The sequence below is a fragment of the Carcharhinus amblyrhynchos genome, chromosome 32, assembly GCF_965287045.1.
Source record: "Carcharhinus amblyrhynchos chromosome 32, sCarAmb.v2.hapA, whole genome shotgun sequence".
Classification (NCBI taxonomy): Eukaryota; Metazoa; Chordata; class Chondrichthyes; order Carcharhiniformes; family Carcharhinidae; genus Carcharhinus; species Carcharhinus amblyrhynchos.
The window spans coordinates 10,381,720-10,407,149 of NC_137355.1; the positions used below are offsets into that span (position 1 = coordinate 10,381,720).

The 25,430-nt window shown below is 43.8% G+C and overlaps 1 protein-coding gene across 8 annotated transcripts in view; it reads left to right on the top strand.

Moving 5' to 3' along the window:
* The window catches only part of herc1 (HECT and RLD domain containing E3 ubiquitin protein ligase family member 1), a 234,496-nt gene that overhangs the window by 146,538 nt on the left and 62,528 nt on the right, over window positions 1-25,430 (top strand). For 5 of the 8 annotated variants that reach the window (XM_080216228.1, XM_080216233.1, XM_080216234.1 and 2 more), the window contains exons 41-51: window positions 3,334-3,450; window positions 5,099-5,330; window positions 6,503-6,627; window positions 7,464-7,684; window positions 11,494-11,762; window positions 13,316-13,368; window positions 17,100-17,300; window positions 21,307-21,481; window positions 22,421-22,688; window positions 24,449-24,662; window positions 25,095-25,351. In XM_080216228.1, coding sequence (XP_080072354.1) covers window positions 3,334-3,450; window positions 5,099-5,330; window positions 6,503-6,627; window positions 7,464-7,684; window positions 11,494-11,762; window positions 13,316-13,368; window positions 17,100-17,300; window positions 21,307-21,481; window positions 22,421-22,688; window positions 24,449-24,662; window positions 25,095-25,351 — 2,132 coding nt within the window. The remainder of the gene's footprint in view (window positions 1-3,333; window positions 3,451-5,098; window positions 5,331-6,502; window positions 6,628-7,463; window positions 7,685-11,493; window positions 11,763-13,315; window positions 13,369-17,099; window positions 17,301-21,306; window positions 21,482-22,420; window positions 22,689-24,448; window positions 24,663-25,094; window positions 25,352-25,430) is intronic. The other 3 variants (XM_080216235.1, XM_080216232.1, XM_080216231.1) reach the window with 3 other exon arrangements.

A 25,430-nucleotide genomic window follows, 5' to 3' on the forward strand; every position in this document is an offset into this window, starting at 1 on the left:
AGATCCTGGGTGGGATTGTTGTTGTTATGTACTCGATGGCCCAAATGGCCTCTTTCTCACTGTAGGGATTCTGTGATTCTAAATTGCTCTCACTAAATGAGAAGAAAGGCAATTTCTTTGCCTGAATTGACTTTTGTTAGAGTAATTGAGGCAATAACGGATTACTTTTTCAAAAACTGTCTCCTGCCACAGCACTGGACATTGATGCCATTCTCCTCCTCATTTTCCGCCTATTGTTCCTGCATCTGGTCTGCTACTCCCTTGCTGTTCTGCATGCAGCTTCACTTGCTGCTCCTCTCACCATTTTGCCCAGGGGACAAGGTGACGAGCAAGGGAGGCCAAGAGTTTGGAGAGCAAGAAGGTTGGCACGAAGGGCTGGAGTGGGGGACAGAGGCTGGCGAGGTTGTCAGCGAGGCCTTTGAAGTGGGGCAGTGATTGGCAGAGACCAACACAAGCACCTGCCTGCATTGCTGCCAGTAATGGCATCAGAGGCACTACAACTGTGTTTGTGGTTAGTGTGCCCCTTGCAATTGCAGTGGCAGCAAAAGCAGCCAAAAACTTAACCTCCACACACCAGGTACCAGCTTTTTTGCTTCATGGGTAGGAAGTAAATCAGTTTGACTGGTTTGTGTTGTTGAAGTTTCTGTATTGCTTCTACTGTAGTTTATTCTCCAGCACACTGTAGAATCATAGAATCCCCACAGTGCAGAAGATGGCTATTTGGCCCATTGAGCCAGCACTGGCAACAATACCATCCAGGCCCTATCCCTGTTTACCCTGCTAATTCACCTGACACTAAGAGGCAATTTACCATGGCCAGTCAACCTAACCAGCATGTCTTTGGAGTGAGCACCTGGGGGAAATCCACTCGGACGTGGGGAGAACGTGCAGACTCAGCACAGACAGTCACCCAAAGCTGGAATCGAACCCAGGTCCCTGGCGTTGTGAGGCAGCAGTGCTAACCACTGTGCCACTCCTTTCTTTTAACTCATTCGTGGGACATGGGCTGGCCCAGCATTTATTGCCCATCCCTAGTTGCCCCTTGAGAAGGTGGTGGTGAGCTGCCGCCTTGACTCGCTGCAGTCCTTGTGGTGTGGGTTGGCCCACAATGCTGTTGTGGGGTGGGGGGTGTTGGAATTCCACGATTTTGACCCAGCGACTGCAAAGGAACTGCTGATATTTCCAAGTCAGGATGGTGAATGGTTTGGAAGGGAACTACTTATCCCAAAAAACTCAAGTTATTCTTGGTGACAAAAAAGGACACGGAGGGTAGCAAATGTGGTACCGCTGTTTAAAAAAGGTAGTAGGGATAACCCTGGAAATTATAGACCGGTGAGTTTGACATCGGTGGTAGGGAAATTAATGGAAAAAATACTTAGGGGTAGGATGTATGAGCATTTGGAGCGTTGCGATCTGATTAGGGATACGCAACATGGCTTTGTTAGGGGGAGGTCTTGCCTTACGAATCTGGTAGAATTCTTTGAGGAGGTGACAAAAATGGTTGACGATGGGAGAGCTGTTGATGTCATCTATATGGATTTCAGTAAGGCGTTTGACAAAGTCCCTCATGGTAGGCTGGTAGAAAAGGTTAAGGCGCATGGGATATGAGGCCAGGTAGCTAGGTGGATTGAGAACTGGCTGGGCAATAGGAGACAGAGGGTAGTTGTTGAGGGGACCTTTTTGGGCTGGAGGCCAGTGACCAGTGGTGTGCTGCAGGGCTCAGTACTGGGACCTCCTCTTTGTAGTATACATAAATGACTTGGAAGAGAGCGTAAGTGGTGTGATCAGCAAGTTTGCGGATGACACCAAGATGGCAGGGTTAGCGGATACTGAAGTGGAATGTCAGGTGATACAACAGGATATAGATAGGTTGGTACATTGGGCGGATAGGTGGCAGATGGAATTTAATCCTGACAAATGCGAGGTGATGCATTTTGGAAGGAATAATGCAGAGAGGAGCTACGTGATAAAAGGTAGACCGATTAGGAGTATAGAAATACAGAGGGACCTGGGAGTGCAGGTCCACAAGTCTATGAAGGTTGCGACACAAGTGGAGAAGGTTGTGAGGAAAGCTTATGGAATGCTAGCCTTTATAGGAAGGGGTATAGAGTATAAGAGCTGCCGTCTAATGCTTCAGTTGTACAGAACATTGGTTAGACCGCATTTGGAGTACTGTGTCCAGTTCTGGTCACCTTACTACCGGAAGGACGTGGAGACTCTGGAGAGGGTGCAGAGGAGGTTAACCAGGATGTTGCCTGGCATGGAGGGACTGGGTTACGAGGAAAGGTTGGAGAAACTGGGACTTTTCTCCTTGGAAAGACAGAGATTGAGGGGGGACATGATTGAGCTATATAAGATATTGAAGGGAATAGATAGAGCCAATAGTGAGAGACTGCTCCCTAGACTGAGTACAATTATGAGAGGTCATGATCTAAGGGTGAGGGGGGAGAGGTATAATTTGGATGTGAGGGGAAGGTTCTTCACGCAGAGGGTCGTGAGGGTATAGAACGCGCTACCGAGTAGGGTGGTGGAGGCAGGAACGTTGGACTCATTTAAGGTTCACTTAGACAGACACATGAGCGAGACGAGGATGGAGGGTTATAGTAGAGGGTATTAAATAAGGTCAGAGCCTCTGGAGACACCGGAAGTGCAGACTTGTATGTTAACGTTTTTGTCTTTTTTCCTGCAGGTGGAGGTCCACCTTGTTGTCAAACAAGGGGCATGCACACGATGGGTCGTGCGTGGGCTGCTCTTGGAGGTTCTGGGAGTGGCCTAGTACTTCGTGTTGGTGTGTGTGCTTGATCCTGGACCGGTAGACGGGTGCCGCAACAGCTCAGTGACTAGCACTGCTAGCTGTGCAGATACATGGATTTGGGCCTGTGTCTGTGGGAGTTTGTGCATTCTCCCTGTGGTTGCGTGGGTTTCCTCCAGGCGCTCCGGTTTCCTCCCACACCCCAAAGATGTGCTCTTAGGCTGATTGGTTTACCAAATTGACACTATTCTCCCCTGAATCTGGCTAAGTTAGGGGTTCCATTCGTAGACACGCAGGGTAGAATAGGTGTAGGATGATGCGGCGGCATGGGCTCGTTGGGCCGAAGGGCCTGTTTCCCGTGCTGGGTTGTTCTTTGTTCTTCTTTGTTCTTTGGAGGGGTGGAAATGAAGTCAAACTTGCAAAGCATGTAGAGGAGTATGTGTTTTTATAAATTTTTCTTGTACTCTATCTTATTTCCTTAAAGTTAGCCAATTTGTGTGGCAAGTTTTATTTAAAAACTGATCGTTTAAATATAATTGTACAGATGCCTCTAGCTAATGAGGTTTTGCTTATTTCGTTAGCCTCGTCTGATCCTAGCAGCAGGCTTTCAACCTCACCGCCACCACCTCCCATTGCTGTGCCTCTCTTGGAAATGGGCTTTTCACTCAGACAGATTACAAAAGCCATGGAAGCCACAGGTAATTAAATTTGTACTCCTATATTAATGATCTTTTGTGATGGAGAAATCCCTAACAGACAAACGCTTCTGAAGTATTGGAATGAGAAAGATCTGCCAGAACCATTGTTGGGAAGAAGTTTGCTCTGACCTCTTTGTTTGAATCTTGTTTTACTTCTAATTTGGTGCCTACAACCCTCAGATGCCGAACAGTTACACAGCCCAGCATCATTAAATCTCGGATAATGTTCCACTCCACACTCCAGCGCCTGTTTGGGTACATTGAGGGAGAATTTAGCATGAGCCAGTTCACCTAATCAGCACGTCTTTTGGACTGTGGGAGGAAACCGGAGCACCTGGAGGAAACCCATGCAGACACAGGGAGAATGTGCAGACTCCACACAGACAGTGACCTGAGGCCAGGAATGAACCCAGGTCCCTGGCACTATGATGCAGCAGTGCTAACCATTGTGCCACCATGCCCCCCACTATCTGTACTTGATTTTGCGTTCGTTCCATGAATTATAACCTTCCTAAAAAAAAATCCTTTATGTGGGACTCCTGAGATTCTTTTTGAAAGTAGCAATAAGTTTGGGAGGTAGCCAGAATTTCTATTAAAGCCAGCAGTGGCACAATCTGTGTTTGCAATAAGATTTGCAAATCACACTGGTAGATCAGTTCTTCTTATACATGATGTGGAAGTGTCTGCCGTTGGACTGGGATGGGCACAGAAAGAAGTCTCACAGGTTTATTTGCTATTACAAGCTTCCAGAGTGCTCACCACCTGATGATAGAGCAGTGCTCTGAAAGCTTATGACACCAAATAAACGTGCTGGACTTTAACCTGGTTTTGTGAGACTTCTTGTACACTAATCGCAGGTGTGGAGATGCTTCTGCAAAGGATAGAGTGGTTCTCTTTGTGCTAAATGCATTTGATTACAAATCTAGGGTTTCAGAATTCCTTACTGCCTTGCTGTAGGTATAGCCATTAAAGTTGATTTCACTAACTTCCATTCATACTTTGTACAAGTTGTTGGGGCAGGTGGCAAAGTGGGAACTCAATCTGGAATTAAGAATCTACTGATTATGATGAAATCATCAATTGTCGTAAAAGCCGATCCGGTTCACTAATGTCCTTTTAGGGAAGGAAATCTGCTGTCCTTACCTGATGTGGCCTACATGCGATTCCAGAACCATAGCAATGTGGTTGACTCTCAACTGCCCTTGGGCAACTGGGGATGGGCAATAAATGCTGGCCAACCAGCAACACCCATGTCCCGCAAATGAATTAAACAAATAGCTATTGGGCTTCCTTTGTATTGCAGCATAGATTGTCATTCAAAATTAATTTGTTTAACAGCAAGATTTTTGTACGATAATAAACGCAAAATACTGCAGATGCTGGAATCTGAAACAAAAGAGAAAAATGCTGGGAAATCTCAGCAGGTCTGACAGCATCTGTGGAGAGAAAGAATAGAGCCAACGTTTCGCGTCTAGAGGACCCTTTGTCAGCTCTGACGAAGGGTCATCTAGACCTGCAACGTTGGCTCTATTCTCTCTCCCCAGATGCTGTCAGACCTGCTGAGGTTTTCCAAGAGATTTGTTGCTCTCGCTGGTTTTCCTTGCAGGATATTGTTTATTGAATTGATTTGGGTCTGTATTTTTTTTAGGTGCCAGGGGAGAAGCCGATGCCCAGAATATCACCGTGCTGGCCATGTGGATGATCGAGCACCCGAGTACAGAGGAAGATGATGAGTCACAGTCTGCAGTCACTTCAGAGTCATGCCATGGGGCGACTGCTTCAGGCAGTAGTGACAAGTCCAGAGACCAGGGCTACTTCCAGGCTCCTGGAGAGATGCCTGCTGCCGATGCCACAGAGCTGGAGGAAGGCTTCAGTGAAGGGTACGTTGGTGGCTTGCTACTCCAGGGTAACTTCTTTTTAGAAACTCGAGTAAGACAATTTTACAGTTACAGCATGTAATATTTCCTCTGATAACAGCTATTGTTACCTTAAGATTTCCTTCGAAGAACTGAAAGGTTTCAATATTTCAAGCACCCCTTCCACCACCACCTGACGAAAAAAGATACTAAAATCTGAGGCTGCGCACCCGCTGACTCAAGAACAGCTTCTCTCCTGCCACCATCAGACTTTTGAATGGTCCTACCATATATTCAGCTGATCTTTCTCTTCACCCTAACTGTAGCTGCAACATTATATTCTACACCCTCTCATTTCCTTTAAAGAATCCCTACAGTGCAGAAGGAGGCCATTTGACGCTTTGTGCACTGACAACAATCCCACCCAAGCTCTATCCTTGTAACCCCAGCCTAGGTTCCTTCTCCCCTATGTACTCTATGCTTTGTCTGTATCGTGCGCAGTACTTTTCATTGCATCCCAATGCACGTGGCAATAATAAATCAAATCACACTCTGTCTGGAGGAATAACTAGGACAAGTGAATGAAGTAGATATAGATAAATCTTTCAAGAACTTTGAAAATTGCGGTATAGCCTTTAAATTCACTGTATAGTTAAGCCTGAGAAATGGTAGGCTTCCGTAGTGGGAAGTAAATTATGTTAAAAATGTCAACTCAAGCTACCTTGAACTTATCCAAAACTGGTTTTAGTGGGAGCAGGATGGAGAGATCTTAGAATTCCTATAGTGCCAAAGGAAGCCATTCAGCCCATTGAGTCGGACCAACTCTCTAACAAAGCATCCCACCTTGTCCTATCCCCATAGCCCCACGTATTTACCCCACTAATCCCCCTAACCTACACATCTTGAGACACTAAGGGACAATTTAGCATGGCCAATGCACCTAGCATCTTTGGACTGTGGGAGGAAACTGGAGCACCCAGAGGAAACGCATGCGCACACAGAGATTGTGCAAGCCCCACACAGATCGTGACCCAAGCTGAGAATCGAACCCGGGTCCCTGGCACTGTGAGGCAGCAGTGCTAACCACTGTGCCACCATGCTGCTGTGACTGAAATAGGCCAGGAATTGCAATTAATCACTGTTATTTGTTGGTTGAATAATTAGGTTTTAAAGTGTTCCATTTTGCTTTTTTGCAGCCCAAACCGACTGGATCAAGAGGAGAATGGATCATCTACCAGTGTACCTTCTTCCAGAAGCCGTTCAACTGTCACCAGGAGACAAAAGTTTGAGCTGGCCGCTCGGACTCTGTTAGCACGTGCAGGTGATTCAAACATTCTTATACAAAACCCAGCACTCAAAATGTTTAAACAAAAGAGTGTGTGTGTGTGTGGTTCATCCCCTTTTTAATATTCACTAAGGTATGGACTAATATGAAGAATGCAGAAGAGGCCCTTTGGCCCATCGAGATTGCATTGACAGATGAAAGGCCCTGATCTGCCCACTTAATCCCATTTGCCAGCACTTGGCCCATAGCCTTAAATGCCGTTGGATGCCAAGTACTCATCCAGATAGCTTTTAAAAGGTGTGAGGCATCCTGCCTCCACCACTCATCCAGGCAGCACATTCCAGACTGTCACCACCCTCTGGGTAAAAACAATTTTCCTCGCATCCCATTAAACCTCCCACTCCTCACTTTAACTCATATCCCCTCATAACTGACTCTTCAACTAGGGAACAGCTGCTCCCTACCCAACCTGTCCTTGAAACCATTGTCAGAAAATCCCATGTGGTTCGCTAATGTCCTTTAGGGAAGGAAATTTGCTGTTCTTACCTGGCTTGGCCAGATGATTCAAGAGCTGCAGCAATGTGGTTGACTCTTAACTGCCCTCCAAGGAATGGGCAATAAATGCTGGCCCAGCCAGCTACGCCCATGTCCCACGAATGAGCAAAAAAAATTTATAGGTTAATACTGTAATCTCATTTAGGAAAAGTTGCACTGGACAAAATGTCCAGTTGGATAGTTTGTCTTGTGGACTCGTTTGAAAGCCACGATAAAGTGAATCATCCTGCATTTCTATTTAGGACTGCAATATCTTTCTATGGTTCAAGCGGGGTATTTTGTAAGTTGATAAAGTGCTTTTCATTTTAAAATTACAGCAGGACTGTACCGTTCAGTTCAGGCACATCGAAACCAAAGCCGGCGAGAGGGGACATCAATGCCCCAAGACCCAGGCGGCCTCTATGACTTCAATCTTGATGAAGAATTGGAGATTGACCTGGACGATGAAGCCATGGAAGCCATGTTTGGGCAGGACTTTGCGAGTGATAGTGATATTTTGGGAATGTGGATTCCAGAGGTACTGGACTGGCCAACATGGGTGTGTGATTGCAGCTTGTGCTGCTTTTGCTTCTTTACCTTCAGCTTATGCTCAAAACCTGCCTTTGCTGTGGCGTATTTTTAAAAGTTATTGATTATTATATTGGCAGCATTAGAAAAGATAAGATCCTGAGCAACAGGAGTCTGACTATTTTGAGGACTCTGGGCCTATACTCAATGGAGTTTGGAAGGATGAAGGGAGAGGGATCTCATTAAAACTTAAGAATACTGAAAGGCCTGGATAGAGTGGACATGGAGAAGATGTTTACATTAGTAATAGAGACTAGGATCCGAGGGCACAGCCTCAGAGTAAAGGGATGACCATTTAGAACCAAGATGAGGAAGAATTTCTTTCTTCAGCTAGCGGATGGTGAATCTATTGCCAAGGAAGGCTGCAGAGGCCAGGTTATTGAGTTATCTAAGACAAATAGGTTCTTGATTGGTAAGGAAATCAAAGGTTATGGAAAAAAGGCAGGAGAATGGAGTTGAGAACCTGATCAGCCACAATTGCACGGTTGAGCAGACTTCATGGGCCAAATGACCAAATTCTACTCCTATATCTTATAGTCTAAGTCCCAAGCCTATTTAAGCACACAAGTTTATTTTATGTAGAAAGAGGGGTTATAGAATTAGAAGCCTGGAATTCTCACGCAACTAAGGGTGAAAGCAAACACTTAGTGTGAAAATCCCCGAGTCGCCACACTTCAGCACCTGTTCGGGCATGCTGAGGGAGAATTTAGCACGGCCAATGCACCTAACCAGCACAGCTTTTGGACTGTGGGAGGAAACTGGAACACCCGGAGGAAACCCACGCAGACATAGGGAGAACGTGCAGACTCCACACAGACAGTGACCCAAGCCAGGAATTGAACCCGGGTCCCTGGTACTGAGAGGCAGCAGTGCTAATCACTGTGCCACCGTGCTAAAGCAATGAAATCAATTTAAGGACTTGCTTGGTAGGCTTTGGAGTGATCATTTACAGCAATGCTTAAGTTATCAGTGCTAATTCAACAGAGAAAAACCTATCCACACATATCTGTTCCAGAGTCGTAGTAAAATTACACCAAGCAGGAGCAGCGCTAAGCAAATTCTATGCCACAGAATATCACGATACCAGAGACACTGTGTTGGTGCCTGAAATTCCCTTTCCCCCAGACTTGGTTTTAAAAGAAGGTTTGCATTTTTAAACCAAGATGATTGGGACTTGACAGGTCTGCTTTATCGTTGCTGTAAGCTGCTTGTATTTTTTAATATATAAAAGTAAACTCTTTGCTTACTTCTCTCTAATTGACTGGCTTTGAATTAAAAGCAAACCAGGAAATAGTTCATCAGTTTCTGTAATCGTACGAAAGAAGTGAAGATGATTCTGTTGCACTTAATTAGATTATTTAGTTGGCGCAGAAGATCCTCTTGAGCCAAGGCTTTCTGACAAGACATGACGGTTAGGTGGACTGGCCATGCTAAAGCACCCCTAAGTGTCCCAGATGTACGGGTGGCACAGCAGTTAGCACTGCTGCCTCACAGAGCCAGGGACCTGGGTTCGATTCCGGCTGTTGGTCGCTGTCTGTATGGAGTTTGCACATTCTCTCCATGTCTGCGTAGGTTTCGTCCGGGTGCTCCGGTTCCCTCCCACACTCCAAAGACGTGCCGGGTTAGTTGGATTGGCCATGCTAAATTGCTCCTTAGTGTCAGGGGGATTAGCAGGGTAAATATGTGTAGTTACAGGGATAGGGCCTGGGTCTGATTATTACTGGTGCAGGCTCGATGGGCCAAATGGTCTCCTTCTGCACTGCAGGGATTCTATGATTCTATGTGTAGGGTAGCTGGATTAGCCATGGTGAATGTGTGGAGTTAGGAGGATCGGGTGGGGGGGAAACGGCCTGGGTAAGGTACTCTGTCAAAAAGAGTCTGTACATAATTGATGGGCTGAATAGCCTCCTTCTGCACAGTAGGGATTCTATGATCTTAAGATAAATGCTGCTTGTAAAATGTTTCTTCAGTAACGTTATTGCTTACAGTATAAAAGCAGCAGAATCGATGCTAAACGTATCTCAAGCAGAGATCCGATCACTACGCTGAATACTTAAGAGCTCTGCCCTTCCCTTTTTTTCTTTAATATTACTCTGGAGAGTATAGTTTCACAAAATGGTATCAAGTGCTTTTGGTACAAAGATCTTCTTGTCTTCAAGGGGCATTGAGCCATTTAAAGGCAAATCCATTTTTGTTTTAGTTTCATCTACACAGAGTGGAACCTTGCTTCATTGACTGTGGGAAAGCCACTTCCTTATTAAGAACTTGCTTTTTAACAGTGCTTTTCTCTACCTCCAGGCATCCTATAGTTAAAGAATTCAGTACTTTTGAAGTGTAGTGTAACAATGTGCCAACAGGGGCGACCAGTTTGAGATAAGGAGATCATTAGACAGATAATCTGTTTTACTAATGTCAACCAAGTATGTGCCAGCTAATTGGTCATGTATTAAGCTGTCTCTGCGTCTGATTGAGACCTTTAGTGTTCCACAAATTAACGCATCCACCACTGAATCGCTATGAACCTGTAGCCTTTCTTGAAGGATGTAGCATTGTTATCACTGGCTTTGGTTTGGGCTTTCAGCTAATGAACAATAACATTAATGTCAGTGAGGTCCTGTTAGTTGTCCTATTGCTTTATCACCACAGCCACTAGAAGTAGATCATCCTTTTCTCTCTACGACTGTTTATGGAATTCCGGTTGCTTGGTCTCAAGCAAGTAATTTTGGAAACCCTGATATTTACTTGTTTATTTGTATGTTGACTGAGGGCAACACGGTGGCATAGTGGTTCGCACCACTACCTCACAGTGCCAGGGACCCAGGTTCAATTCCAGCCTCGGGTGACTGTGTCTGTCTGGAGTTTGAATGTTCTCCCTATGTCTGTGTGGGTTTCCTCCTACGGTCCAAAGATATGAGGAAGCATAGAATCCTACAATGCAGAAGGAGATCATTCAGCCCGTCAAGTCTGCATTGACCACAATCTCAAGTAGATTGGCTGTGCAAAATTGCCCCTTAGTGTCAGGGGATTAATGAGCAGGGTAAATACGCAAGGCTACTGGGTTAGGGCCTGGGTGGGATTATTGGTGCAGGCTCGATGCAAATACGGTGGTTCCAATATGTTGTCCAAGAACTGGATAGATAAATAGTTGGTTGAATTTACATTATTGTCATTTTATAGGGGTGAAGGCCAGAGGTTAAGGTCATTCCGCCTGTTCCTGTCTGTCTTCACTTACCTCTCTTAATGAGGTAGCAGTTATTTAGTACTTGTAAGAGTGCAATTCAAATAAATGTCAAGCTACTGAGCCATAATAAATTCATAACATATTTTGTAGCTTGCTTTGACTTCACAGCCTACAGCAGTGTAGCTCTTATGTACGGAACTCAAATTAAGATAGATAATGTACTTTTAATAAGACTTTCATTTATCACGTTACTTGCATCCTCCTCTATCCCCTCTGAACCCGTGTAGGATTTCTGGGTTTAGAAGTTGGCAGTTCAGTTTTGCTTCAGCTGAAAGCCCTTGTTTAATCACAGCACTGCTACTACAATGCATTGATGTGTTTTTCGACTCAGTCGAGCTAAGTTTTGCTCTTGTGGTGTATATGAATATGCATATTATTCAGTGAATGAAGAAATCCTCCTAACACACTTACCAACATTTGGCTTTTGCTGCCCCTTTTGAAGTTGCGTCTGATTGCTTTTAACCTTGGTGCATTAATAGTTCAAGATTTTTATTTTGTAAGTATTTCCTTCCCTAACTGATCCCTTTATCACACTGCAGCACGTTTGTGAGTCTGATGAAAGGGATGAGGTAGTCGTCTGTGAACTCTGTGACGCAAATGTCGCTCAGTTTAATCATCACATGAAGAGGAACCACCCAGGCTGTGGGCGCAGTGCCAACCGGCAGGGCTATCGCAGCAATGGCTCCTATGTCGATGGATGGTTTGGCGGTGAGTGCGGAAGTGGAAATCCATATTACCTCTTGTGTAGCAGCTGCAGGGACAAGTACCTGGGCATGAAGAGCAAGACAAAGACCCCAGCTTCAGAAAGGTAAGCTGAGAGATATCCTCAAAGAGAGGTCATAACGCGACTTGCCTGCTAAATAATCTAGCGAAATCTTTTGATGCAAATAAGTGTATAATTTCTGAGCAATTACTGAAAACATTTTCTTTCTTGAATCACATGCATTGTTAAATATCAGGAGGATTCGAGTTGTGTGCAGAAATTTTATGAAAATACTTTTTTCATCAAATCATAACAAAATATTAATGCTTTGATCAGTGGGCATCAAGATCTAAATACAATTCATCTCAAACTGTGATTTAATATATGAAAGGGCCTTTGTTGAAGAAAGAATGAAAGACCATCGACTTCACAGGGAGGATCACTCGTTTGGCTGGAGAAAGCTTAAACAGCCCTAGGATGTGTGGGTGAGGCTGATTGGCCATGATAAATTGTCCCTTAGTGTCAGGGGGACTAACTCGGGTAAATATGTGGTTACAGGGACAGGGCCAGGATGTTCGATGCAGGCTTGATGGGCTGAATGGCCTCTTCCTGCACTATAGGGATTCTATGATTCTACACAATAAAGCCACAAAAAAGTTTGAAGATAAAGGTAATTGCATATGTTGTTTAAAAGAAGCATCTTTATATAACAAAATAACAAAGTTTAATAATAACAGTAATTCAACAACAGCAATAACTCTGAAAAGAGGAGCACTAGTAAAATGGATCTTGCTTATGGAACACTTTTTCTTGCAGACTGAAAAACCCTCTAAAACCCACGTATGCTCCAAACTCTCAGGAGTGAAGTACTAGACTGTTGACTGAGGTTGGCAGTGATTAGTACTGCTGCCTCACAGCGCTAGGGACCTGGGTTCAATTCTGGCTTTGGGTCACTATTTGTGTGGACTTTGCACATTCTCCCCATGTCTGTGTGGGTTTCCTCCCACTGTCCAAAGATGTGCGCGTTAGCTCGATTGGCATTGCAAAATTACCCCTTAGTGTCAGGGGATTAGTGGGGTAACAGGGATAGGGCTTGGGTGGGATTGTTGTTGGTGCAGGCTCAATGGGCTGAATGGCCTGCTTGTGCACTGTAGGGATTCTCTGATTCTAATTACATAGCAGAAAAGGCTGATAAGAACACTCTGTACTCAAAATGACACCAACATTATCACAGAGAGGGAGGGGAGGGGGGTAAAATGTCAATGTTGAAGGTTTCCATGGTCTATGTTTGAAGTCAAGCTGATGTTCTCCTAACGTTTTCCTCCTGGCCAAATAACAGTTCAGAGAAGTATTGCCATGACCCCACTGGCTGGTTGTTCCTCCATTCACTGATCGTGGGGATTTGCTTTCCCTGAGTAGCTGTTTAGCTTGCTTATGTAACAGTAATGGCTCCTGTGGAAAGAGTGATTAATTGTGTGAGGCATCTACATTGCTTCAGTGTTAACTGTGCTAGGGAATAATACAGAAAGTCCAGCACAACCCTCATCTGAAGCCCTGGAATCTGGGGAACATGTCTACCTGCATGGTTAAAATCTGTCTGCGAGTACTTTATGATTAATATCTCTTATTAGAAAAAATGACAATTGTGTATTTTACAGATACAAAGGCCAGGCACCGGATCTGATAGGCAAGCAGGACAGCATATATGAAGGTATTTGCTTGGCCACTGACCATTTTAAGTAGAATGGCCATTTAAATCGATTAGATGCTTGTCAATCCATTTATCTTTTTTACTCTAATACGGAGATAAAGGATTTTTTTATTAATTCGTGGGACATGGGTGTCGCTGGCTGGCCAGCATTTATTGTCCATCCCTAGTTGCCCTTGAAAAGATGGTGGTGAGTTGCCTTCTTGAATCACTGCAGTCCACGTATGGGTGACCCACAATGCCATTAGGGAGGGAATTCCAGAATTTTGATCCAGTGACTGTGAAGGATCGGCAATATATTTCCATGTCAGGCCAGTGAGTGACTTGGTGAAGGTGAATTTGCAGGTGGTGCTGTTCCTATTTATCTGCTGCCCTTGTCCTTCTAGGTGGAAGTGGTTGTGGATTTGGAATGAGGATGTTTTGCTGCAGTTGTACAGGGCATTGTTGAAGCCACACCTGGAGTAATGTGTGCAGTTTTGCTGTCCTTCTCTGAGGAAGGATGTCCTTGCTATGGAGGGAGTACAGCGAAGGTTTACCAGGCTGATTCCTGGGATGCTAAGTCTGTCATATGAGGAGAGACAAAGTTGGTTTGGATTATATTCACTGGAGGTTAGAAGAGTGAGAGGGATCTCAAAAACTTATAAAGTTCGAACAGGGTTAGACAGAGTAGATTCAGAAAGAATGTTCCCAATGAAGGGAGAGTCCAGAACTAGGGGTCATAGCTTGAGGATACAGAATAAACCTTTTAGAAATGAGATGAGGAGAAATTTCTTCACTAGAGGGTGGCGAATGTGTGGAATTCACTACCACAAAGTAGTTGAGGCCAAAATGTTGTCTTATTTCAAGACATTAGATATAGCTCTTGGAGCTCAAGGGATATTGGGAAAGGAGGGCATCAGGATATTGATTAGTCATGATCAAGATGAACAGCGGAGCAGGTTCGAAGGCCCAATGGCTTACTCCTGTTTCTAGTTTCTATATTGGGATATGAATGCTGTTGGCAAGGGCAGCATTTGGTGTCAGTCTTTAATTGCCCTTGAAGATGGTGGGTGCTTATTTGAAATGCTGCAGTCCATCTTGTGTTGGTGCACCCACAGTGATGTTGGAGACATCCATCAGTTTGCCCCAAGTGAAAGAACGGCATTATAGTTGCTTGACAGTGCAGAACTTTAGTATTGCTTGAAAAAAAAGAGATATGCTGTCAAAATTTTTTGTTTTGCTCTTGTGCAGATTGTAAGAGTACTAAATTTCAAAGGAAAATTTGATTTCTTATGATTCTTGCCCTGTTGCAAGCAAGATGAAAAGCTTTGACAGCAGGTCTTTTATTTAATAATAACGTCCAGGGTGTTGCTCGTGGGTGATTTAGCAATGGTAATACTTAAAAATCACAGATCACCAACAATCTGTCTTGGTCCCCCATGCCAACACTAGTTAAGAAAGCCTCTAGTTTCTCAGATTAAGGAAATTTGGCATGTCAGCTATGACTGTCACCAACTTTTACGGATGCATCATAGAAAGCATTCTTGTGGTTGTATCACACCTTGGTATGGCTCTTGCTATGCCCAAGACCGCAAGGAACTACAAAAGGTCGTTAATGTAGCTTAATCCATCACACAAACCAGCCTCCCATCCATTGACTCTGTCTACACTTTCTGCTGCCTTGGCAAAGCAGCCAGCATAATTAAGGACCCCCACGCACCTCGGACATTCTCTCTTCCACCACCTCCTGTCGGGAAAAAGATATAAAAGTCTGAGGTCACGTACTGACCGACTCAAGAACAGCTTCTTCCTTGCGGCCATCAGACTTTTGAAAGGACCTACCTTGCATTAAGTTGATCTTTCTCTACACCCTAGCTATGACTAATACTACATTCTGCACTCTCTCCTTTCCTTCTCTATGAACGGCATGCTTTGTCTGTATAGCACGCAAAAAAAATACTTTTCATTGTATATTAATACATGTGACAATAATAAATCAAATCAAATAAAGGGAGATGATTAGATTCTCTCCTGTTGGCCGCTAGTTGTTTGGTATGAATGTTACTTGCCATTTACAGTCCATGCAACATTCATGCCAAATTGTAGCATGCAATATAATATTTATGACATTAGTAAGTTTAAATTCTAAAGGTGAATTTTTCTGGTTAGTTTCCTAATCTTTTCCTTGTGTGAAGGTGTGCATCACACTGGATTGGGGTTAGTGATGCTGAAAAGTGGCAAGGGTCCACAACCAAACATTGAAACAGGAGATGCCATTTATTCTGTGTTTTGCCATTCAGGTAGATCATAGCTGATCATTATCCAAACTCCATCCACTCACTTTGACTCTACATTCTTTTATTCCCTTGGCTAGCAAAAATCTATTGACCTTAGATTTAAAATTATTAGTTGAGCTCGCATCTACTACTTTTTCTGATTGAGATGCACACTTCTCCCTTCGTTTTCATAGAATCCCTACAGCGCAGAAGGAGGCCGCTCGGCCCTTCGAGTCTGCAGCATGTCCAGAGATGTTCAGTAATTTCCTTCTTGATCGGCCTAGCTTCCATTATAATTCCCCTTGTCTTGGACTCCTCCAGCTGCAGCAAAGGTCTCTCTTTCTCTCTGTCTCTCCCCATGCTTTCCTTTCCCTGAGAGAAAGGGGAAATCACTGCCTTCCCCAAGAAATGTTTTTTTTTTAAGGGCAGGAAACTGGCGATATAAGGAATTAAGTCAATGTTTTTAAAAAAAATGTCATGGAACACGCATGTTACTGAGCCCAAAATTTGTTGTCCGTCCCTCATTCCCTTTTGAAAAGGTGGTGGTGAGCTGCTGAGGGGTCCTGTGTATGAGTAGCCTTATTTGCTTCGGTCTATGTAAAGACTTCATTTTAAGATATCTCTGCCTATTCCCAGATACAGCTAAATGCTAGGCTGTAGGAGTTAACTAACTGCTAAGCTGAACGTTGTAGCTAGCTTGACTACATGTAGAATCAGATGGGTTAGCTAAAAATTGATTGCGTTCCTGAAGGGTGCACAATATAGGCAAACAACAATTCCCCATAACAGCAGCTGCAAGGATTGTTTTTCTAGATGGAGCATGCAAAAAATACTTCCAGTAATGAAATATAGCTTGGAGACATCATGCGAAAGGCACTTCCAATAACAAGATAAGGATTGAAATATAGTTTGTATTTTTGTGGTTCACTACAGTTCAAGGGCGTGGCTGAGAAGCCAGTCTCCAAGTTGGCTTCTCTTTAGCTTTTGTCTTAATTTTTTAAAAGTTTTTTTCAATTTAAAAAAAAAATTAAAACTTCCTCTAAGCCTCTTCAAGTGAATTAATGGACCCAACAGTTGCTGTCTTGATCACTACAGCTCATCAGGTGTAGGTGCAACCACAGTGCTGTTAGAAAAGGAGTTCAGGATTTTTACTCTGATATTGAAGAAACAATGATATAATTCCAAGTCTGGATGGTGTGTGGCTTGGAAGGGAACTTGCAGATGGTGGTGTTGCTATGTGTCCGCTGGTCATGTCCCTGTATAGGTGGTCAGGGTCACGGGTTTGGAAGAAGCGTCAGAGAATTGCTGCGGTGCATTTTATATATGGTACACGTTGCTGCCCCTGTGCATCAGTGATGGAGAGAGTGAATGTTTAAGATGATTGGGGTGCCAATCAAAAGCGCTGTTTTGTCCTGGATGGTGTTGAACTTCAGCTATACAGCTGTGTTCTTACTGATATCTTTTTGTCTTTCCGTGCAGAAGACTGGGACATGCTAGATGTTGATGAAGATGAGAAGCTGACTGGAGAGGAGGAGTTTGAACTGCTAGCTGGACCTCTTGGCCTGAATGAGCGGAGAATTGTACCTGAGCCGGTACAGTTTCCTGACAGCGATCCACTGGGAGCATCTGTTGCCATGGTGACAGCAACCAACAGTATGGAAGAAACCCTTATGCAAATAGGTCGGTCTAACAAAAATCTGTAGTTGTTCAGATCAAATCATTAAAAACCTGAAAATGTAAGGTTAGAGGTTTACAGCATAGAAACAGGCCCTTCAGCCCAACTTGGCCATGCTACCCAGATATTACCACTAAGCTAGTCCCAATTGCCTGCATTTGGCCCATATCCCTGTATACCCATCTTATCCATGTAACTGTCTAAATGCTTTTTAAAAGACAAAATTGTACCCGCCTCTACTACTGCCTCTGGCACCTCATTCCAGACACTCACCACCCTCTGTGAAAAAATTGCCCCTCTGGACCCTTTTGTATCTCTCCCCTCTCACCTTAAACCTATGCCCTCTAGTTTCAGACTCCGATCTTTAGGAAAAGATGCTGACTATCTAGCTGATCTATGCTCCTCTATTTCATAGACTTCTATAAGATCACCCCTAAGTGCAAGGGAAAAAAGTCCCAGTCTGTCCAGCCTATTCCTCTATAACTCAAACCATCAAGTCCCGGTAGCATCCTAGTAAATCTTTTCTAGTTTAATATCTTTTCTATAATAGAGTGACCAGAACTGTACACAGGGTTACCAAGGCAGGTTTCACAGGCAAATTGCAAGTGCATCGGTAATTAAAAAATGCAATGTATTCATCACTGTGGATTTATGGCACTGAAAATTCAGTTTGTAAATGGGGCCGTTAACCTCTGGGAATGCCTGGGCTTTGGGCATGCAGGGCTGGAAAATCCTGCTTTAGATTCACAATCATAACAGAAAAAACTTCTTATCTTCCCTTGATTTATACTTCTGCTCCAGAGGTGGTGGTGAAATGTGGGGTGGAGGTCGCATAGTAGCATTTCTATAGTAGAAGAATGAGGGGAGATCTCATTGAGACATATAAGATGTTGAATGGGATGGATAGGATAGAGGTGGAGAGGCTCTTCCCGCTCAGAATGGACAGTAGGACTAGAGGGCACAACCTCAAGATAAAGGGGGGGGGGGGCAGCGGTTTAGAACAGAGTTGAGGAGGAGCTTCTTCAGTCAAAGGGTGGTGAATCTCTGGAATTCTCTGCCCATTGAAGTGGTGGAGGCAGCCTCACTCAATATTTTTAAGACGCGGGTTGATGGGTTTTTGATAGGCAAGGGGATTAAGGGTTATGGGGAGAGGGCGGGAATGTGGAACTGAGACACAACAGATCAGCCATGATCTTATTGAATGGCGGGGCAGGCTCGAGGGGCTAGATGGCCTACTCCTGCTCCTATTTCTTATGTCCTTCATTGCTACTGGACTAGTAATCCAGAGACCTAGGCAATGTTCGAGGGACACAGTTTCAAATCCCACCATAGCTGATGGTAAATTTGAATTCAGTTTTTTTTTAAAAAGGACTGTAGATGACCCTGACACCATTGTTGATCTTTGGGGAATTAACCTGCTGCCCTTACATGTGACTCCAGGTGCAAAGCAATGTCACCTGAGATGGCCTAGTACGCTACTTAGTTCAATTAGGGATGGGCAATAAATGCTGGCCCAGTCAGTGACACCCAGTGGCACTGTGGTTAACACTGCTGCCTCACAGTGCCAGGGATCTGGGTTCAGTTCTTGGCTTGGATCACTGTCTGTGCGGTGTCTGCACGTTCTCCCTGTGTCTACGTGGGTTTCCTCTGGGTGCTTCGGTTTCCTCCCCAGTCCGAGAGACATGCTAGTTATGTGCATTGGCCATGTTAAATTCTCCCTCAGTGTACCCGAACAGGTGCCAGAGTGTGGCAACTAGAGGATTTTCACAGTAATTTCATTGCAATGTTAATGTAAGCCTACTTGCAACATAAGCTTTTTTAAAAAAACTCATTGAATGAATAAGAAAAAGATACAAATGAATTGCCTTTACTCCAAAGTTATTGTATAAAGGAAGGAATTATTTATGGGGTATTATTCCATTGCATAGTTGCCTTTCATAGCCATTCTGTTAACACAATGTTTGGACATTTCTTTTGTATTGGTTTCTAATTTACCTCTAATTTTGACCCCATGTTTCCTCTTGACATTTAATGAGTTTGCTGCTTTTAGTTGCTCAGAGTGCTCGATCATTGCCTTTTTTTTTGGAGCGCTGTTGTAGCTTGAGAAATCTGAATGAGTGCATGGGACACCATATGGCACACAGAAGATCTGCATGCAGTCTGATATTCCAAGTTGACAGCAAGGGAGGGTGTTTTATGGAAGAGTAGCTCAAGCTTGATTTTATTAGAATATCAGAAATAGGAGCAGCAGTAAACCTTTGAACGTACGCTGTCGTTTGATACAGTCTTGGCTGACAACACTCCACTTCCTTGCCTGCTTGACATATCCTTTGATTCTCTGAGAAATTAAGGGTTATTTATCCCAGCTTTGAATACATTAAACAGTCCACAACCCTCTGGAGTAGAGAACTGCAAACCTTCATAACCCTCTGAATGAAGACATTTCTCGTCCTCTTTGTTATAAATAATAGACCCCCCTCATCTTGAAATTGCGCTACCCAGGTTTTAGATTGCCTCAATCAGGGAAGAAAGCCTTGTGTGTCAACCTCACCAGTCCTCTTCAGAATCTTGTATGTATCTCATCCTTCTAAACTGCAGAGGGTAAAAGCCCAATCTATTTACAGCGGTTCGCACTGCTGTCTCCCAGCGTCAGTGGCCTTGGGTCACTGTCTGTGTGGAGTCTGCACATTCTCCCTGTGTCTCTGTGGATTTCCTCCGGGTACTCCCACAGTCCAAAGATGTGCAGGGTAGGTTGATTGGCCATGCTAAATTGCCCCTTACAATCAGGGGGATTTGAAGGTTAAATACATGAGGTTATGGGGATAGGGCCAGGGTGGAATTATTGTCAGTGCAGGCTTGATGGGTTGAATGGCTTCTTTCTGCACTATAGGGATTCTATTTAACTCCTCAACATAAGACAACTTTGGAATCAATCTAGTGAATCTTGTTTTACTGCCGCCTTTAGGTATGGAACTAAAACCTCACGCACGCCTCATAAGCCTTGGCACAATCGTACAGGACTCTTTTTATTCTTGTACCTCAGTCCTCTTGAAATTAAGACCAATGTGCTATTTGCTTACTGTACCGACTTTTGTGTCCTTGACAGTGCACCCAAGTCTGGCTGAAAATCAATAATTTCACACCTTTTTCAAGATGGAGTGTAAAGTGGGGAAGTGTGAGATTATTCACTTTGGTAGAGAGAATGGGGAAAAGGGTGTTTTAAAATTTAGAAATGAATGCAGAATTTCTTTTACTGAGCAGAATTTAAAATTAACACGTTATAGAAAGCGAAAAAATTGGGGGAGGAGAGAGAGAGATTCTGGTAAAAGCCAGAAACAGACTTGACCCAAACTGAGAACATGTGGCCGAATACAGAATTATAAGTTTTCCATCATCTCTTATTGGAATTGTTTAGCACAAGCTGTCTCTAACCTTCATAAACAATTTGCAGCTGGGGACATGAAAAGCTTTGTTTTGGCATATGAGAGAGCCTGGTACTGCTAGCATTGTAATTTCATAGAATGCTGTCACTTTTTTTTTCAAAGTAATTCCAGCATGCCTGTGAACTTAAAATGTGGTCAAGTTCACGTTAAAAGCTTAGCATTCGAATATAATTGCATAGACAGAAATATCTTAAAATTAAGTCTTTGCATAAATGAAGCAAACCATACCTTGGATCTGCAACGAGCAATCACTGCATCTTCTGAAGAGAGGGTTGGTGAACAATTGAACCAAAGGGTTTTTAAGAGAAAGTAACAGTGAGATTTATTTTGTATTGCTTATGCTGGCTGTTTGCTAAGTGATTTAGTAAGGGCTTAAGTGATTTCCTTCAGGCCTGTATGCCCATTTGGTTCTGACTCTTCCTTTTTCAGCTCATCATCACCTATCTTCTCGTGCCCAATATTATCTTGTGTCTTCTACTTTTCCATCTGCCCTAACTCATGTTGCCATTTATCTACCCCTGTTACTGATCCTTGCACACTAACACTGTGACTTGAACGTTCTGTCAAGGCTGCCTCGGATCTGTAGATAAAGGTTCGTCTGGTCGAGTTACACTGGGAGAACAGGCGGCTGCCCTGCTGAATCCACATGACCGAGTTATGGCCCTGAGGAGAGTGACTGCTGCAGCACAGGTCCTTCTAGCAAGGACCATGGTTATGAGAGCCCTTTCATTGCTATCTGTCAGGTAGGAAGAACTTTACTCCTTTCTTTGATTTTCAATGCTAAAGTTGCCATAAGCATGAGACTAGTCTTAAGAAATGTATTGCAAATTCCTTTTATTTAAGGAGTTGAAAGCAGATGGAAAATGAACGGTGATATTGTAGAAAAAGTCTCATATATCTTTCAGTAGTTTTGATATTGACAGCTTGAAACCTCGTCCACAAACATAATGATGTGCTTCACCCTAAGATATGCTTCTGATCAAATCCTTGTGCCACTGTAAAGGCTGTCTATTACCACCTCCATAGTCTTGCCCTGCCTGACTCCTGCCTTGAGTTCATCTGCAGCTAAAACCCTCAACGATGCTCCTCTTAACTTAAGACTCTATCACACTTCTGACTGGCCTCCAATGCTTGACTCTCCATAAATTTGGGCAGTACAAATTTGGGTAACCTTCCCTGGCCTTGAACCCTCCCTTTGTCTTGTATCCATGACGTCTTTGTCAAATCTCTTCTGAGCTCCCACATTTTCCAGAACTTCTGTTTGGCTCCACTTCCATATCTCAAAATCATCGCGTTTCCACCTCTCTCCAGCTTTGAAGAAGTCATGTGGGCTCAAAACCTTAACTCTGTTTCTCTCTCCCCAGCTGCTGCCTCCTGAATTTATCTAGCGTTTTCTGTTTTTATTACAGATTTCCAGCATCTGCAGTATTTTGCTTTGATATAATTAGCTAGTTCATTTTTTATTGTTCATCGTGACTTTGTTCAGAACCAAATCTAATCAGTAGCGCATCTTCTTTCCAAAGTAAAATTTGGTTTGGGAACATTATTTCCCACGAGAAATTTGAGTTACAAATGATATTTTTCTTGTTTAAAAATAAAAAATTCTGTGAAGTGCATGGATAAAATTTTTCAAGAAGTAATGCAGATATCTCACTGCTGTGCCCTTCCTCTGTTCCTTCCAGTGGCTCGAGTTGCAGTCTTGCAGCGGGCCTGGAGTCTTTGGGGTTGACTGATATCAAGACCCTGGTCCGGTTGATGTGCTTGGCCGCAGCAGGTAGAGCAGGTCTCTCCCCAAGTCCAGGTACCACCAGCATTTCGGATCGTCCCCGAGGAGTTCATAGCAAAGTCAACAAGCCAATTTCCTGCTTGGCCTACCTAAGCACCGCAGTGGGCTGTTTAGCATCTAATAGTCCAAGTGCTGCAAAGCTACTCGTCCAGCTTTGTACACAGGTAATGTCTGCAGTGTGTGAGATTATTTGATTTGATTTATTTATTGTCACATGTATTGGGCTATAGTGAGAAGTATTGTTTCTTGCGTGCTATACAGACAAAGCATACCATTCATAAAGAAGGAAAAGTGATAGTGCAGAATATGGTCATAGCTAGAGTGTAGAGAAAGATCAACTTAATATAGGACAGGCCCATTCAAAAGTCTCACCGCAGCAGGGAAGAAACTGTTCTTGAGTCAGTTGATATGTGACCTCAGACTTTTGTATCTTTTTCCCTGATGGAAATAGGTGGAAGGGAGTATGCCCAAGGTGCATGGGGTTCTTGATTATGCTGGCTGCTTTTCTGAGGCCGCGGGAAGCATAAACACAGTCAATGAATGGGGGGCTAGTTTGTGTGATGGATAGAGCCTTGTTCGCGACCCTTTGTAGTTTCTTGCGGTCTTGGGCAGAGCAGAAGCCATACCAAGCTGTGATTTGTCTGGAAAGAATGCTTTTCATGGTACATCTGTAAAAGTTGGTGAGAGTCATAGCGGACTTGCCAAATTTCCTTAGCCTCCTGAGAAAATAGAGGCGTTGGTGGGGCTTTCTTAACTATAGTGTTGGCATGGAGGGACCAGACAGGTCGTTAGTGATCTGAACACTTAGAAACGTGAAGCTCTTGACCAATTCCACGTTGTCCCTGTTGATGTAGATGGGCGTGTCCTCCACTATGCTTCCTGAAGTCCTATTGTTGGTTTAGCCTTGCAGTTTATATAGTACGCTTCACAACTTTGAGTGTTTTGCAGTCAATTAAATACTTTGGAAATGTGGATATATCTGTGCAGTAAAACTGATTGACTTCCTTATCGCTACATGCAAGGTAGAACTCTTCATGATTTGTAATTTTCCTTTCTTAAGAAAATGTTGCTTAGACTGCACTGAGCACCCCTTGGCAAAGAGTTGGAATTGACCACTTTGGGAGCTGATGAGTCTGTATCTCTGTCCCACTGTTTCTGCCACAAAATGTATTCCTCCCAAGAGTCCAGGCTGCCACACCACTTTGTGTGTGTGTTCTGAACGGATTTTAACTAGCGTGAAGCCCGTTCACTTACATGGATCAAATTGGGAGGGGTACATTTTTTTTCTACAAGTAACAAATGGAAAGCCACTTTAGCCATTCTCAAAACTTTATGTTGACTTACAGCAATGCTTTGGTTAGCCCTCCTCTAAAAGCGTTCCTAAGGAACAGTGTGGTAAACAAAAATGTGCCAAATGCAAATTGCTTTCCCATAAGAAGGCATGCAATATAAGGTGGGTAATGTTCCTGACCATAATTTTTGCATTAAAGAAAACCTGTTAGTCACCTTGAACCAGGAGGTGGAAGCAGGAAAGTGAGAGGTCGGGAGCCTAGCCGGTGAGGTTGAGGGGAGCAGATGCAGGGTGTGAGAGGTCAGGGGCGAGCATGAGTTGGGGCCGGATGCGGGGAGCGAAGTAACTGCTGAAACAAAAAGAGCCAGTGCCATTTGGATAAGTTCTCTGAATTACAAACTGCGCTAAAACGAAATGCAGGATGGTAACTTGTTTCAAATGATTATATCTGGATTAATGCATTGTTTCAAATGATACCAAAGATCAGAATGATAAAGCTAACCAAAGCTCGCTCATAACTGTTACGTCAGGGGTCAGTACTGCTGTGCATAACAACTATAGAAGGGGGATGGAAAAGGAGGGAGTTGTCCAATCATGTGAGTCGAAAGCTATCATCTTTCCTTATCTTCCCAGAACTTGATTTCTGCAGCAACGGGTATGAATCTCACCACCATCGATGATCCCATTCAGAGAAAGTTTCTGCCCAGTTTCCTTCGCGGTATTGCTGAGGAAAATAAGCTTGTGACGTCCCCAAACTTTGTCGTCACTCAAGCGTTGGTGGCATTGCTTGCCGACAAGGGAGCCAAACTGAGACCAACCTACGACAAGGCAGAGATGGAGAAAAGAGGTAGGCGCTGTCTCTCAGATGGTGAAGGCGGTGTGAGCTCTAACTAATAATGGGCTTGTTTTGAACAGTGGTATTTTTAACCCTTTGAGAAGCCACATAATACCATTGACTTTGTGCTTGCGTGGTTTGTGCATCCATGATAATTTTGCTGACACCAGGTTAATTTTGTTAGCTGTTTATCTACATACTGAGACAATGACCAGTGGGTCAGAACTTCACCTCTGATTTACTCATTTTATCCGACATGCATTTTATTTTCTGTTGCTAATTTGCAGATTGAAAAGAAAGAAAAATCACCATTAATTTAAAGAAAAGCTTTTTTAATATAATAGGATTTTGAATAACGTATATCAAGTTGAGTACAATACCATCGCTTTGTTGTTTTCTTGGCCATCATTCACTGGGGATTGTCTCACTGTTTTGTTTGAGCAGGTTTTATTGCCCATTTGTATGCCCATCCTTCCTATGATCCTTCTGCTGTAGGCCCTCTGGAACTGGCTAATGCCTTAGCAGCTTGCTGCCTCTCATCTAGGCTGTCTTCGCAGCACCGACAGTGGGCTGCCCAGCAGCTCGTTCGAACTCTTGCAGCACACGACCGTGACAATCAGAGCAAACCACAGACTTATGCAGATATGTCTGGGGACCTACGCAAATGCTCGTTCATCAAGCTTGAAGCGCACCAAAACAGGGTAAGAAATACAGTTTCACACCTGTAAATATTGTTACGACCCAGCTATGGGCAGTGAACATGGAAGAGAAATGGGAACT